We start from the raw sequence: 17679 nt of genomic DNA on the forward strand, positions 1-17679 counted from the left end.
GAAGGTTGATTCAGCCAAAACACGGACCGTGTTGGGTCCCAATAAAGGCTTTTCTGGAGCATCTTACCCTTGAGTGTGGTGACTGATCTCTTGACATTGGGCCCTCTCCACCCCCTTTTTTTCTGTTAAATATCTTTATTGTCATTATCCGTTCAAAAAATAGATCAAGCGAAACATATAGCAGTATGATTTGGACAGTGAACAGGTTTCAAATGTTTTTCTCCTCCTCCCCCTACCCACCCACAACCTTCTCCCATTAAGACACATGATAAAGCACTTAACCTATCATTCAGGAAAGGAGTCACAGGTGCAGAGTGTTCAAAATAGAAGAGCAAATATGTGGTTCTAGAGTGTTCAAATAAGCAGTCCATAGCTTTAGATACCATTTCTTAGTTTTCCAACCTTGAGTGTCCAAGGAAAGTTGCTCCATAGTTAACAAAATATACATTTGCTTTTTCCATAAGGTCAAGGATGGAGGGGCATCATGAATCCTCTGCAATAAGATACAACGCTTAGCTATTTGAGATGCCTTGAGAAGGAAGATATTGGACACTCAAGTACCTTCTACAATTCCCTGCATGTCATCCAAAAGGCACATCTTTAGGGTCTCTGTCCAGTTCTCCTGATAAAAGAGAACTCAGATAAGCCCATTTTATTCCAAGTTTAAATTCTTATTATAAATGCTGGATGGTATGGTCTGGTCTCTTTAATTATGTGATCCGCCAAGAACTATTGAGGTATTGCTGGAATATGAAACCCAGGTTAATGTAATTGGAAGAGAGAGCATGCAAATCTCTCTCATGCCTATTCAGTAGGAGCCTCGAAGACTAGGAGTGAACACCAAGGGAGTACGGCAAACTTTACATCTGACAGAATGTCCTGGAAAGTTGAAGTGTTCTCTTACTGGCTTTTTGAATGTTGTCAATTTGAATGTTATGTTTGTTCTGATTTATTCTTTTTCTTGTCTTCAGAAGCTCATATATTGATTAATCTATAATGTGTCATCATCCTCTTCCATTTTTGCTATGCCAGACTATTGCAGCTACCCTTCCGGATGGTTGGTTCTAATATTAAAAGTGGTAGAGAAGAACAGAAAGAAACAAAATTAAGACTCTGTCACATCTATTGAGTTCACACATTTTTAATATTTTAAAACATTCCTGATGCAAGGAGAATGTCAAAATATAGAATCATTTTAATATTTCAAATTCTTGGGGCATGCTTCAAATTTCTCATTAGTCTGTTGAAGATAATACTCCTGTGTCACAAAAATACAATTTAAACCTTAAAGTTTCAGCTGCCTTCCTTATCAATTTGTTAAATTCCCAGGTGCATTGTGTGTCTACCCTGTGCAATAATTTTCTTTGTGTCTTTGTTTATCAAATCAACAGTTACAAATGCAAGACTTTGTCCTTGTTTCAAAACCTGAGCAGTGATCAGTATGGAATCCCCGAGTTTAGCAGTATCCATGTACCTTAAAAACATAAAAACAAGTTGAAAATATATATATATATATTTAGGCACATCAAAATTATCATAAAGCTATCATTGCTCAAAAGGTATACATTGTATAGTGGTTATCAACAGACAATATCAACTCAAAAAGCCAGCAAAGTTAAAACGTTGCCTGAGGATGCAGTGGTAAAATATTCACATTCTTGAAAAATGACAAATTTAACTTTTATTGTGATTCACATGCTGGCACATTCTAGCAGCTACCAAGTTTCCTCTCTGGTGTCTCCAACTCCACAAGGGTTGAGAGGGCAGTCTTTCGAAAGAAGCTCTGAAACCAAGGATGAAATATGAACGTGTTTCATCTTTTAAGCTCTTAGCTGTTGACTCTATCGGGCTCATTTTCGAAAGAGAAGGACGTCCATCTTTTGACATAAAACGGAAGATGGATATCCTCTCAGGGACCTCCAAATCGGTATAATCAAAACCCGATTTTGGACGTCTCTAGCGGAAGTCCGTCGCAAGGACGTCCAAAGTTCAAGGGGGCGTGTCAGAGGCGTAGCGAAGGCAGGACTTGGGCGTGCCTAACACTTGGACGTCTTTGACCCATAATTGAAAAAAACAAGGACATCCCTGACAAACACTTGGACGTTTTCACCCGGACCCGGTTTTGTTATGAATAAGGCACAAAAAGGTGCCTGAAATGACCAGATAACCATTGGAGAGAATCGGGGATGACCTCCCATTACTCCTCCAGTGATCACTAATCCCCTCCCACCCTCAAAAAACATCTTTCAAAATATGTCATGCCAGCCTCAGCTGTCATACTCAGGTCCATGACAGCAGTATGCAGGTCCCTGGAGAAGTTTTAGTGGGTACTGCAGTGCACTTTAGACAGGTGGACCCAGGCCCATACCCCCGTACCTGTTACATTTGTGGAGGAAACAGCGAGCTCTCCAAACCCCACCACAAACCCACTGTACCCATATATAGGTGCCCCCCTTCACCTGTAAGGGCTATAGTAGTGGTGTACAGTTGTGGGTAGTAGGTTTTGGGGGGGGGGGGGGGGGTTGGGGGGCTCAGCACACAAGGTAAGGGAGCTATGTTCCTGGGAGCATTTTATGAAGTCCACTGCAATGCTCCCTAGGGAACCCAGATGGTGTCTTGGCATATTAGGGGGACCAGGGCACTACAAATGCTGGCTCCTCCCATGCCCAAATGGCTTGCATTTGGATGTTTTTGACATGGACGTCTTTGGTTTTCGAAAATCGCCGAAAGTCAGAAACGTCCATGTCTAGGTACCACCCCTTCACCCATAAGGGCTATGGTAATGGTGTAGAGTTGTGGGGAGTGGGTTTTGGGGGGGGATTTGGGGGGGCTTAGCACCCAAGGTAAGGGAGCTAGGCACCTGGGAACTATTTTAATGCTTTTTTTTAACTTGTTAAAAGTGCCCCCTAGGGTGCCCAGTTGGTGTCCTGGCATGTGAGGGGGACTACATATCCTGGCCCCTCCCATGACCAAATGCCTTGGATTTGGCCAGATTTGAGATGGCCGGCTTCGGTTTCCATTCTCGCTGAAAATCGATGCTAAGTCTACCAACCACAACCTCAATTCTTGTCCTCTAGTTTTACCATTCTCCCTTCTCTGGAAAACATTTGTTTCTATATTAATACCATAGACGTCTGTATCATATCGCCCCTGTTCCTTCTCTCCTCTAGGGTATACATATTCAGATCTCATATGTCTTTTGGTGCAAGCCCCGTATCATTTTTGTCATTTTCCTCTGGACTGCTTCAAGTCTTCTTACATCTTTAGCAAGATATGGCCTCCAAAACTGAACACAATACTCCAGGTGGGGCCTCACCAACAACTTGTACAGGGGCATCAACATCTCATTTTTTTCTGCTGATTATGCAGCCTAGCATCCTCCTGGCCACGGCTGTTGCCTTGTCGCATTGTTTCTTCACCATTAGATCCTCAGACACCAACACCCCAAGGTCTCTCTCCTGAGTCGAGCTTACTAATCTCACCCCTTCTATTCGGTATCTCTCTTTCGGGTTTCTGCACCCCAAGTGCATCACTCTACATTTCTTGGCATTAAATTTTAACTACCCACAGTTCTCAAGTACTCACTTTACACCAATATTATGATGTTTCACATAAATCATTAATTTTGATATTTTACAGTGCCTTTCATACATACATACCACTAATCATCAATCTCTCACCAGTCACTCCAGAACTCCTTATTTCTAGCCTGTCTCTCCAACACATTTAATCACTACTGCATCGCACCAGTTATCACTCTGCTAGCACAAGCTAGTTATTACATCACTGAATGATACATATACAGCTCACATCGAGGCTTTCCCACTTGCCCACATAAAAAACTCAAAAGCGCTTATTTTCTATTTCAAGTCACAACAGCATAGAAGTCCTTGTTATATCAATGACCCACATATATATATCGGGATCAAGTAAGCAGTCCGTGGGGATGCCAAATTGGGAGCTTTAAACTTCTTTTATGCAGTTGTATAGCTGTGCTCAGTGCGTACGATTTTAGGCATAATAAAGGCTACTGGAGGTACCGCACAAATCCATTCAGCTACTATTCATTGAGTCATTATGGTTCCCAATATGTGACCGCATTTCATCAGAGACTTCATCAGGAGAACCAAATCATCCTCTCTATAAATAAGATAAACACAATGTACTACCCTCGGCACATTAACATCATAGGCAGACTCAAGAAGAATGTCAGGAAGTATTTTTTCACGGAGAGAGGGTGGTGGATGCTTGGAATGCCCTCCCGCGGGAGGTGGTGGAGATGAAAACGGTAACGGAATTCAAACATGCGTGGGATAAACATAAAGGAATCCTGTGCAGAAGGAAGGGATCCTCAGGAGCTTGCCTAGAATGGGTGGCAGAGCTGGTGGTTGGGAGGCGGGGCTAGTGCTGGGCAGACTTATACGGTCTGTGCCGGGGCTACTGGTTGGGAGGTAGGACTAGTGCTGGGCAGACTTATATGGTCTGTGCTGGGGTTGGTGGTTGGGCGGTGGGGATAGTGCTGGGCAAACTTATACGGTCTGTGCCAGAGCCGGTGGTGGGAGGCGGGGTTGGTGGTTGGGAGGCGGGGATAGGGCTGGACAGACTTATATGGTCTGTGACCTGAAGAGGACAGTACAAATAAAAAAGTAGCACATATGAATTTATCTTCTTGGGCAGACTGGATGGACCGTGCAGGTCTTTTTCTGCCATCATCTACTATGTTACTATGTTTTTTAAATTAATCACCTATTCTATACAGTGAAATATAACAATGGCTGCTTACCATCAGGTCTGTTGTCCAAGCCTGGATTACCGGAAATTACCTCAGAGCGTAATGACGTGTTCCTTATAGCTGATATTTAAATAATGCTGGAACTCCACCCCCTACTACCAAATTGTTCCAATTAAACCCATTCAAATTCAAGGTTCAATCCACAAGGGGCCACCATATTGCATTGAAATATATATCTTTGTTCAAGGTTCAATAGCCGTTCACTGACATCACCCCCCCGTGCAGCCAGCAGAATCTGTATTAATGCCAGGCATCGCAAATCATCTACATTATGGTTATGACTGATCCAATGGGCAACCAATAGCACTTCAGTCTTATGATTTTTCAAATTGCTAATATGTTCTGCAAGTCTATTTTTCAATTTCCGTTTGGTTTTCCCGATGTAGTATTTTAAACATGGACACATGATGCAGTATCCAACCCGTTCACTATTACATGTAGTGTTGGACTGTAAATAGAAGCGCCTATTGGACCCTGGGATCATTACTGAATTTGTCGTTGCTGCATATCTACAGTACACGCATCTGCCACATGGGGAATGATGTCCATCAAAAGTATGGGAGAAAGGTCTCTTTAACAATTCACCCAAATTCGCCTTATGGCGATATGCCATCTTGGGGTGCTCTTTAAATTCCGGATACACTGACAACACGTGCCAGTACTTGTGTATAACCCGACCAATCTTAGGTGCCTGATAGGAAAACAGAAGGACACATGCCAAAGGGCTGGCCATCAATGTCTGTCTGGGAGTCAATAACTAGGACCTGAGTGAGTAACAAGCCCTTTTATTTGCCTTCATAAGAACTCTTAATGGGTACCCTCGCTCCCTAAACCTACCCATCATATACTCAGCCTGTATCTTAAACTCATCCAAAGATGAGCACAATCAACACAGTCTTAAAAACTGACCGACAGGAACACCCTTTCTTAATGCCACATGATGATGACTAGTGTAATGTAACAGGGTGTTCCTGTCGGTGGGCTTCCTGAATATGGTGGTGGCCATAGAACCAGCAGCTGTTTTCCTAATTTTAATGTCCAAAAATTCGATCTTGTCTCTAGCGATCCGAGATGCAAACTTGACATGAGGGTCAACTGCATTAAAGGGTAGTGATAAATGTGTGTAATTCCTGTTCTTATCCCCGCCAAAAAAGGATCACATCATCTATATACCTCTTCCACAACACAACCTGAGTGAATTGGGGAGAGGTATATACATGTCTGTTTTCGAAATCTGTCATGTAGAGACATGCCAGGGAGGGCGCTACCATAGCCCCCATGCCTACCCCACATTTTTGAACATAAATTTTTTGTTGGAACTCAAAATAGTTGTTGCATATGACCTAGGTTAATAATTGTCGTAGGATCGAGTTTCTTGTTTTTGAAGTTAACATTTGATCCAGATATTCACACGCCACCTGAATAACTTTACTTTGGGGCAGGTTGGTATATAGTGCTACTACGTCTAGTCCTACCATCAAAAAATCAGTATCTTTGTCATCCCCCTCTATTTTAATTTGTTCCAAAATCTGGATAAAATTTGTAGAGTCGCGAACATACGATTCAGCCCGACTCACGAGGGGTCGAAGGTAACTATCAATGAATTTCGAGAGGGGCTCTAAAACCGATTCCCGGGTACACACTATAGGGCAACCGGGAGGGTCCACTATGGACTTATGGACTTTGGGGACGAAATAAATGTAAGGGATCTTGGGTTTAGGATGACACAGATATCTTTGTTCTTTTTTAGTTAGTGTCCCATCTAAAAAGCTTTATCAACATACTCCCTTATACATACTTTTAACCCCTCAGTAGGATCTTCTTCAACATTAGTGTACAATTCCTCTTGTGACAATTGTCTCAACCCTTCAACTATATACTTCTGTGTGTCCATTACCACAGTGGATCCTCCCTTATCAGCCCTTAAAATTGTCAGCTGTTGATTATTGGCTAACTGATGAATAATTTGCTGTTGTTCCGCAGGTAAGTTATTGCCCCTAGTAATAGTCGTACCTTCTATGTTATCAAGTTCCGGCAATACCAGTTTCTGGAGCGCTGCAATAGAGGGATCCATAGGGCCAGGAGGGACCCATCTGGATTTGCCAATACTGGGCGGTAATGCCTGTGCATTACCACCATCTGGCTGGGGTATGCCAAAAAACCTACACAACCGGAGATCCTTGAAAAATTTGTATAACCCCTGCCGGCTCGCGACCGCATCATAATTAGTTGAAGGGACAAATGATAACCCTTTATTAAGCACATTTTGTTGTTCCAGTGATAAATTGATAGTAGAAATATTGATGACATTACTCATTTCTTTGTTTTCCTCAGTTTGATAGAGAGTTTACTTGAATCTATTTTGGTTTCGACTATCGTCTCTTGCCCTGCACAGGGAGACATAAAAAGAAGCCGGCAGTATACTGTCAGTTTCCTGTCTACTATTTTGTGCTATGGTAGTATGCAGTTGCCCCTTATCCCGCCTATTGTCATCTTCCCCAGACGAATCACTAGAAGAGAGTTTAAAATTAACTCTCCTACCTCCTGGCCGCCCTCTTCGCCCTCTATTACGTTTGTCCATCCAGCTGTGTATAAACCCTTTCGTATAATCATAACTGGTGTGATGCAGTAGTGATTAAATGTGTTGGAGAGACAGGCTAGAAATAAGGAGTTCTGGAGTGACTGGTGAGAGATTGATGATTAGTGGTATGTATGTATGAAAGGCACTGTAAAATATCAAAATTAATGATTTATGTGAAACATCATAATATTGGTGTAAAGTGAGTACTTGAGAACTGTGGGTATTAATAATTGTACTCTAGTTAAAGGAATTTTCCCCTTTTGTATGATAATTAAATTTTAACTGCCAGACCCTCGACCATTCTTCTAAGGTTCGGAGATCCCTTCTCATCGTTTCTACTCCCTCCAGGGTATCCAATCTACTGGCTATTTTCGTGTCATCCGCAAAAAGGCACACTTTTCCTTCCAACCCTTCAGCAATATCTCCCACAAATATATTAAACAGAATAGGCCCCAGCACCGACCCCTGAGGAACTCCACTGCTCATCTTCCTTTCTTTTGAGCGGATTCCATTTACCACCACCCTCTGTCACCTGTCAGTCAACCAGTTTCTTATCCAGTTCACCACTTTCAGTCCTAAGTTCAACCCTTTCAGCTTATTCACGAGTCTCTGTGGGGGACCGTATCAAAGGCTTTGCTGACGTCCAAGTACATTACATCTAGTGCACGTCCTTCATCCAGTTCTTTGGTCACCCAGTCAAAGAAGTCAATAAGATTCGTTTGGCAGGATTTTCCTTTGGTAAAGCCATGTTGCCATGGGTCCGGTTACCCATCGGCTTCTAGAAAATTAACTATCCTTTCTTTCAGCAGCGACTCCATTATTTTTCCTACCACCGACATGAGACTTATCGGTCTGTAGTTTCCCACTTCTTCCCTGTCTCCACTTTTGTGAAGAGGGACCACATCCACTCGTCTCCAATCCGGCGGAATTTCTCCAATCTCTAAAGATCTATTAAATAAATTTTTAAGACGTTCCTCCGGGACCTTCCTGAGCTCCCTCAGTATCCTGAGATGTATCCCATCCCGCCCCATAGCTTTGTCCACCTTCAGATTCTCAAGCTGTTCATAAACTCTTTCTTCTGTAAACGGTGCAGCGTCCACTCCATTCCCAGACGTTCCCTCGGCAGCCGACCGCGGTCCTTCCCACATCATCTTTACTTTTGATGTAGGCACAGGAAAAAAAATTTTAATGCAAAATTTTTTTTAATGCTCCCAGGTTTCAACCTAATTCATGTCTATTGTGTGATATAAATATCATAAATAAGTAAATAAATAGATAGAAACTATCTCTAATGTTGAGCAACTGATTCTCATAACATGATGTCTGTTTTAGTGGTCCCTTACCAGGATTTTATTTTATTTTTATTTATTTACATCAATTTATATACCGTATCTTATTGCTACTGCAAGACAGAACGGTTTACAATTTATAAAAAAAAAAAAAAAAGCAGTACAATAAGTACAAATTGGACAAACATTAGAACTCCAATCATTACAGGAAAGCACAGCAAACCCAACAAACTAGCTACATAAGATGAAAACAATATAACTCATGATTAATACACAGGAGAACACTGCAGATACAAAATTAAATACATAATATAATCTACACAGACAGATAATACAGTTTTGACTTAGTATATATTACAGATGCCCATTTATAACCTTTCTTCCATTATTCTAAATTCTGATCTACATACTCGATAAAGTAGAAGGTTTTCAAAAGTTTCCGAAAATGAAAGTAAGATTTCTCAAGTCTGATCTCTTTTGGAAGGCCATTCCAAAGAGAGGGAGACAGATAGAAAAAAGCCGAATTCCGTGTAGATTCCCATCTAGCCCTAGCAAGGATAAAAAAACTCTTCACGAATATGACAGTGCTAGGGTGTCCCTATAACCAGCCCCTCCAAATGACACACTGATTATGATTTATAACAAATTACTACTCTACCTATAAAAAGTTATTATATTCCATCTGTGTTCATCTGTATGCTGCACAAGCCAGTATGTTTGAAAATATAAGCGAGATTAAATGAAAATGCTACCAACAATAAAGAATGACAACATGGATGCAGCAGTTCATAGGTTTGCCTGCTTTGTTTTGAGTGTAGAGCGATGACGGCTGTGCAGGGAAGGGGAAACTGAGATTGACCTAATTGGCTTCAATGTTTTGATCAAGCCAGACTTCGGTGGGTCCAGACCCCGAGGTGAGGGAGCACATTTTAGCCCCCCCCCCCCGCTGCCGCCGCCATTACTGACCCCCCCAACCATTGCCGACTTCCGCCGCCACCACCACGACGACCCCTGCCGATGACCCTCTCGACCCCCTCCCGCCGCCAACCCTCCCCCGCCATCACCGTGGGCTACCTTTGATGGCGGGAGACCCCAATCCCCGCCAGCCGAGGAGGTCCTCTTCTTCCCGCGAAGGCTGCTTCGTTCTGTTTCTCACACACTAATTTTTAGCACAAGCTAAAAACACTAGCGCACGCTTGTAAGCAGGGCCCTAAGTGAGGAGGATTTTCAGGGTAGAAATATTAAAGCATTAGATATGTGAATTGCTATTTTGAGAAAGTAGTGGATGAATTAGCCTCCCCATCCCCCCCCAAAAATGCCCGATACAAATTGTGATTGGTTAAAATCATCTGGCTTGTTTTCAACTGGGCCTTACTCTATTAGACAGAGGCAATTGGAACAGAGGTGGAAGAGAGTGAACAACAAAGAATCTCTACTGAGATTTAAGGAGATTTGGGTGTTTATAGGGAAGAAATTTGGGAAGGCCAAGAAGTTATTTATTGTTAAACAGTTGACTATAGATGGGGATAGATCTGCACATTTTTTTGAGATCCAGAAAAAAAAATTACCAATGCCCTGGGTTTAAATTTAAAAGGTGGACCTGGGTTTACTATATATAAAAATAAAGAAATTAAGTAAAAAAAAAAAAGATCAAATTAGGAAGAATATGGGATGGGAGGTGAATTTGGATACTGAGATGTATATGAGAGGTGACACCTTTCACTTATCTCTAAATTTTGGAGGCAACTTTAATCTGTCTTTTGATAATGCAATAAATAAATATAACACCTAATTTGGAACAATTTAGGATAGTGACCATGGAGGAAGTTGAAGAAATGTTGGGTAGAATTAAAACCATATTGTATCAATCTGACCCAATTCTTACCTGCTTTTTAAAAATGGTAAAATGTTGGACAATGCCACTTTTAATCTGTCTTAATAGTGTGCTGTTGAAGGGCATTCTGCCTACAGTATTAAAGCACACAATTGTATAGCCCCTTTTTAAAGGGGGTAGTTTAGATGGATGATGTTAACTTCCTATTGTTCATTCTTTCAATTGCCTTTTGAGAGAGTGTTTATCAAGAAGTTTATGCACAATTACTGGAATCTGTGGAGATGACTGGAGCACTCAATAGCAGGCCATCAAGCTTTTGGAGAAATCATGGAACAGAGACTGTTTTGACCTCTCTTATTAATTATATTAGATATAATTTGACAAGGGAAATGGTATCTTATTTCTCCTACTTGATTTAACAACAGCCTTTGATACTGTAAATCAGTGGTTCCCAAACCTGGTCCTGGAGGCACCCCAGACAGTCTGGTTTTTGTGATATTCACAATGAATATTCATGAGAGAGATCTGCATGCACTGCCTCCACTGCATGCAAATCTCTCTCATAAATATTCATCGTGGATATTCCAAAAACCTGACTGGCTGAGGTGCATCCAGGATCAGGTTTGGGAACCACTGCTGTAAATCACTATTTCTTATGAGAAGGTTAACTAAGCTGGGATTTCAGGGGAAAGTTATGAACTGGACTGGTTTGTTTCTTTCTGAGCTCTCAACATGTTATTTGGAATGGGAAGAACTCTGAAAGTATATGCTTTTATTGAAGCCTACCTCAGGGTTCAGTATTTCCCCCCTATTTTTTTGCATTTTTATTTAGGCCCCATGGTTTTGATTATAGAGCACTGTGGCTTAGATTGCCATTTATTAGCAGATGATGTGCAATTATAGCTAGAATTTAAGAAAATCTGAATTTTCAGAATGGCTTAAGACTAAAAGACCTGCTGTATGTGGTTCTCTAGACATCAGAGGACATTCTTTTGTGCTATCTATAGATCATGTTTCTTGGGTAGAAAAATAAGTGGGAAAAATATTCTAGGAGTTTGGTGGGATAAATAATTTAATTTTAACTAACAGATTTGGCAATTCAAGATGGCGGCGTGTTAAGACGCGCTGAGGGACACTCGTAGAACTCGTTTCGGAGGAACAAACTCCCCAGCATAATGCCCCACACCAAACGTAAGGGGTCGGCGAGATTGATCCCACCACCAACCTCGACTTCCTCTCCGCTCCAGACGGGTCTCGAGCGATTCTTGGTGCCGGTCTCCCAGACGAGACGGGGATCCCACTGCGGGGACTTCAAGGGAAGTTGAAACCCTGCTGGGAGATGAAGTGTCTCTTTCTCCACCTTTGACACAGAGACCTCCGAACCCAGCGTCAGCCTCGATCCCAGTGGGTGAACTTTGCCCTGCAGGAAGTGTATTGGGTAAGCTCACCAGTGAGGGGTTGGAATCGTCACGAAAGATGCTGAGGACTGAGACAGGAGTCTCAGAGAAAATGCAGGAGGAAATAAGCCTAGGAATGATTTGGAGGAAGGTGAATGAAATGGACAGTACTCTATAACAGACATCAGGTGAAGTTTCTACTATTAAAATTAAGTTTGAAGAATTAAATTTGAAAGTGGATAAACTAGAAGGTGAATTAGCTGGAAAAATTCAAAATATTCAGAAGGAAGTAGATTCTATGCAAGAATTTAAGCAGGCTATTGTTAAAGATAATATGGATCTCAGAAGAAAAGTGGAACAGATTGAAAATTTTAATAGGAGATTAAATTTACGCCTGCTGAACTTTCCAAAAATATTTGGGATGAACCCGAATGATTTATTTAGAAGATATTTAAATGAAGTATTAAAAATACCCCAGGAATTGATGCCGCCAGTAAATAAAATATATTATATTACAAACATATCAAAGGAAGATGCGGGGGAAAACCAAGAATTACAAGTAAATGGGAAAGGTCTCGGAGACATTTCAGCTATATTGGAACAAACTTTAGATGAAAACATGGAAAGATCCACTCTGCTTGTATCTTTAATATTTGAGCAAGACCTTAATAATATAATGAGACTCTATTTCAAAAATTTGAAGACATGTTTTGGAGGTATAAAGGTAGAAATATTCCCTGATGTGACGAAAATGACCCAACAAAGGAGAAAAGCTTTCTTGGCTTTAAAATCCAAGGACAATAGAAATCGGTGGTACATTCTTCTTAGCATACCCCTGTAAGTGTAATGTTAAGTTGGGTGAGGTGAAATATACTTTTTATTCACCTGACCACCTGAAATCATTTCTGGACTTGAAACAACTTAAGTAAATAGATAAAGCTTGGAATAGCACGCCATTATTTTCTTCTTTTTTTATTTTAATATGTAGAATCTTCCCTAACTCTTATTGCTCTCTCTCAAAATGTAAATGTGGGCTACCAAGCAAAGAAAATTCATTTTGTTGTTGTGAATTGTGATAATGTTGATTTATGTCATTAATTTACTCTTATTTTTGAAGCATTTGCGGCTGTATTTCGAATAACAAGTTGTTCTTGTTAAAATCTTAAATAAATAAATAAATAACAGATTTTTCTTTTGTATTTTCTTCATCTGTAAACTTGTGATTACTTTGTAGACTGTGACCATACTCAGAATCTGGCCGTCTTTATTCATGCCTATGTTCTTTCTAGAGTTACTAAAATGGCTTGTATTGTGATCTCCCAAAATATCAACTGAAGAGACTGCAGTTAGGCTAAAATACAGCTGCTCGTCTATTAACAAACAAAAGTTTCTGATCGTGTCACTCCCCTCTTAGTGGAGTTTCACTGGTTGCCAATCGAACAGCATGTTTGTTTTAAATTAGTAAGTTTTTAGTTTTTAACACTTTACATTTAGAGGTCCTTTATATTTCGAGATCGCTTGAAATATTATGAACCTTCAATGCAACTTTGCTCTTCCAAGTGGTCTCAAACTACAGGTTACTTTTGGAATATTAGGTCCAAAATTGTGGAATGTGTTACCAGTTGAATTTCGTCAAATTCAACACTATGAAAAGTTTAAGAAGCTTTTGAAGACCTGATTTTATGAGAAATATGTTTGTAAAGGGTTTTAGTTATATTTAACTAGCCGTTGAGCCCGTGAAAACGGGCTACTTTTGGAATGGGGGGGGGGGGTTTCTGAGCCCCCCCCCCCGGAGTCGCCGCTGCCGCCCCTCCACCCGGCCCGAGCAGCACTGTAAACTTACATCAGCACGCAGCAGCAGGCACATCAATACGTGTGATGGGGGCGGGACAGAGAGGGAAGTCTCTACTGGCATGCTGCAGACGTCGGAACCGCTCCCCCTCCCCCCTCCCCCCTCCCCCGGATTCGCCGCCGCCCCTCCATCTGGCCCGAGCACTGTGAACTTACATCAGCACGCAGCAGCAGGCACATCAATACGTGTGATGGGGACGGGACAGAGAGGGAAGTCTGTACTGGCATGCTGCAGACGTCGGAACCACTCCCCCTCCCCCAGAGTCGCCGCCGCCCCTCCATCTGGCCCGAGCACTGTGAACTTACATCACCATGCAGCAGCAGGCACATCAGCAAAGCTGCCGTCGGGGCGGCTCTTCCTTCTCTGCCTGTGTCCCGCCCTCGTGTGACGTAACGTCGGCGAGGGTGGGACAAAGGCAGAGAAGGAAGCCTGACGGCAGCTTTGCTGATGTGCCTGCTGCTGCGTGGTGATGTAAGTTCACAGTGCTCGGGCCAGATGGAGGGGCTGCGGCGACTCCGGGGGAGGGGGAGCGGTTCCGACGTCTGCAGCATGCCAGTAGAGACTTCCCTCTCTGTCCCGCCCCCATCACACGTATTGAAGCGGGGGTGGGGCAGAGAGGGAAGTCTCTACTGTGCATTTGCGAGTGAGTATGGTCACTCGCCGTTTATGTGTTTGATTGATTTAGTAGGTCCAGTGATTGTTTACATTTGTGAAGGCCTGGAATGGTGTTGGTTGGTTGAAGATATTTTGATGTATATTTAAATTATTGTAATTCGCCTCAAGCTGTTTGGTGAGGTAAATAATCAAGTTTTGTAAAGTAAAGTAATTTCTCTCGCGGAATGCTTTCCTGTGCTAACTGGCCTAAGAACCCTGGATCTGCATCTCCCCTACTAATTGCATTCATTTTTCTCTTTCTCTAATCCCTAACTACAAACTACCCCTCCTTCTGAACGCTGATGGGATGGTTTACTTCTTAGCCTATAATGTATCTCGGAAAGCTGTGGTAACATTGGTGGATACAAACTGAAGAACCTCAGATGTTAAAAGTTGATGCCTTTCAGAGTAAATGACCTCCCTGCAGGCCCTTGGCCTCCTTGATTATTTCACTCAGCAGGTGGATGAAGGCATGGGAACTTGGGCTTAACACTTTACATCCTCAATAGGACATAAAACAGCACTTCCTCATTCCCTCCCAGTAGCTTTGTAAGATCTCACTCACGTTATGTTCATATCCACGCTGACTGCTAGCTGTCCTCTCTCTGTATACAGCAATGCAGCTGATGAAATGGTATCCACAAGAGTGGCCGTCATACCTCCGTGTAATGTACCATTTGCATTTGTATGCTCGTCTTCAATTTTCATATCACAAACAACCTTCCCTGGACTTGCAGAAATAAGATTCATCTAGTAAAAGAGAAGGACAAAATAAAGTATGCCCAACTATGCACATTCTATAATACATCACCCAAAATATAAGCTTCCAAAATAAATAAGTAAATAAATACCTACATACATAAAACATAAATAAAGGAATGACAGTATATTAACTACTGGGCCCATCTGAACCCTCTTGGACCTGAATGAATCAGCTTTCCTCTTTTCCAGTACTTCTATTGTAACCAGACTGCTGAGCAAGTAAATCAGGAGGCCGAGACGCTGACTTCCAAAGCAAGACAACTTTTATTAGCTAGCTGACACAGTACTAAGTTCAGACTCAGGATACTGTGTGTCGAGCGTCATCTGACACTCATTCTTATACATCATTAGTGATCATGCGCATAACACATGTCATACATCACACAAACACATGCGCAGTACAGTTAGTAGTTCTGTAGTTCTCACAGAGAAAGAATATGTCAGTTTCACAGAAAATGTTACTTTGCAAGAAAATGTAACTTATTGCATTGTTTCAGCACATCCACATAATATAGCCTTTGTATAGTGATCACGAGACTGCGCTGACAGAGCTGGCTGTCTCCCGTAATTGCTGACTACTACAAATTGTTATCTGACTGCTGGTTAACAAAGAGGTTTTACGATTACCAAGTTCAAGCTGTAGGTTTAATCTAGGTTCATTAGAGGAACTCTGATTCTTTGGTTAAAACACAACTTTGGTTAAAACACAAAAGTATTTGTATTTGCAAAGTCCAAGTATGAAAAGGTCCTTCTAGAGCAAATAGTGCAACCTCTCCCCTTACACTATTAGGAAAACTCCCCCTTAACCTCCAACAGCAAATAATTCCCTAATGTAAGAGCAGAAAAATTAAAGAACTACTAGGGGTCAGGCAGAGCCATCTTGAAAACTAGTCAAAATCAAGCACTGTATAACGATCCTAAAATCTTCAGAAGATAACGTGGGTTTGATTTTGCTGATCAATGTCTGAAGGAGGATTTAATAACAAATCTAATATGCTATTTTCTTGTTAAACTGGAATCCGCCTACAATTGTTGAGATAGTGCAGAATAGAAAATTTAAAAATAAATAAAATCACTCCTGAACTGCAGATTTCCTGTGAAACAAGACCTGAATACATTAACCTCTAAATGTCTGGTTGTCTTTTTGTCTTGTATCCTACCCATAGTATGTTGGTTTTATCAGGGTTGATTTTCAGTTTCAGGGTGCAAAACCACTCATAAAGCATTCTTTCATTAGTGAATATACAGATAATGGGTTTGTTCCTGGGAATAAAATAATGATGTTGTCCATGTAGGCATAATGTTTGATTTTGTATGGCGTTAAAATCTTCGCTATGTCTCTGAGATAGAAGTTGAAAAGAATAGGGGTGAGTTGGGAGCCTTGGAGACCTCCATGTTTCACGGGTCATGGTTGAGATTGAGATTGTTGCCATTTGACTTGAATGGATTTGTGTTTTAGAAATTCTGAGAACCAATTGAGTACTCTATCTCTCACTTCTACTTCGAGAATTGTTAAGAGGGTTTCATGGTTGACCAGGTCAAAGGCAGCCGATAGGTCTAGTTGCATATTGAAAATTTACTGATCTTTATCCATGAGAAGGTGTAGTTCCAATAGAAAACCTCTCATTACTATTTCTGTGCTGTATGTAGAGCAGAATCCTGACTGGATTCAGTAGTTGGTGTTGTTCCATGTAGTCCTGTAATTGGATTGCAACCGTGGTTTCCAGGATCTTAGCTATGGTGGGTATGTTTGCTACTGATCGGTAGTTGTTGGGAGAATTCTTGTCAAGTGATTCTCCTTTGATCAGTGGGTTAAGTACTATTCCTCCTAGTTCTTTTGGGAAACAGCCTTTAGTTAACGTGGTGTCTACTAGCGTGGTTAAGTGGTACAGTATCTTCGCTGGTGCTCGTTTAAGATACTCTGCCCTGCATGGGTCAAGAATGCATAGTCCTCTAGAGATGTTTTTTTTTATCATGAGTTTGAGATCTAGATAGTTTGATTTTGTGAAGTTGGACCATTGATGGTCAGCGGGGCATTTGTTTTCCAGTGTTTCAATTTTTTTCTGTTGTGTGTTCTGAAGCTGATGCCTTGAGAATAGTGTCAAGTAGTTTTTCTGACTTCTCCTGAAAGAAAGTTTTGAGGATTTCTGCCGTTAACCTGGATTCTAAGTTTGTTTGCATTGATTTGGTCATTGATTCTACTAGCTGAGGGGAGCGGGTTGAATTGCTATTTTCAGTCACCTTGTGGCTGTAGTATTTCTGTTTTTTGAATTTTATCTTTTCCTCGTATATTTTGATCTGAACTCTCCAGGTGTTTTTGTGTTGTGTGTTTTGGTTTCTAGTTTCCTGCATGTTTTTTGCAGGTTTATTATTTCTGATGTGCACCATGGATTAGTCTTTGATTTGGACGTTAGTTTTTCTTGTAGTGGGGATATTTCATCCCATGTGTCTTGTATTGATTTGCTCCATGTTGAGACCATCTCGTCTGTAGAATTGTGTGTGTGTGTGTGTGGGGGGT

At 41.4% G+C, this 17679-nt stretch overlaps 1 protein-coding gene across 1 annotated transcript in view; it reads right to left on the bottom strand.

Annotated features, from left to right (window-relative positions):
* Nucleotides 1-1125: 1125 nt before the first annotated feature.
* The window catches only part of LOC115475608 (acyl-coenzyme A thioesterase 13-like), a 76519-nt gene continuing 59965 nt past the window's right edge, over nt 1126-17679 (bottom strand). Inside the window, exons 3-4 of the mRNA XM_030211469.1 lie at nt 14965-15149; nt 1126-1474 (exon numbers count right to left, since the gene is read on the bottom strand). Of these exons, the coding sequence (XP_030067329.1) occupies nt 1318-1474; nt 14965-15149 (342 nt within the window). The 3' untranslated portion in view covers nt 1126-1317. The remainder of the gene's footprint in view (nt 1475-14964; nt 15150-17679) is intronic.

This window comes from Microcaecilia unicolor, chromosome 1, assembly GCF_901765095.1.
Source record: "Microcaecilia unicolor chromosome 1, aMicUni1.1, whole genome shotgun sequence".
Taxonomy (NCBI): Eukaryota; Metazoa; Chordata; class Amphibia; order Gymnophiona; family Siphonopidae; genus Microcaecilia; species Microcaecilia unicolor.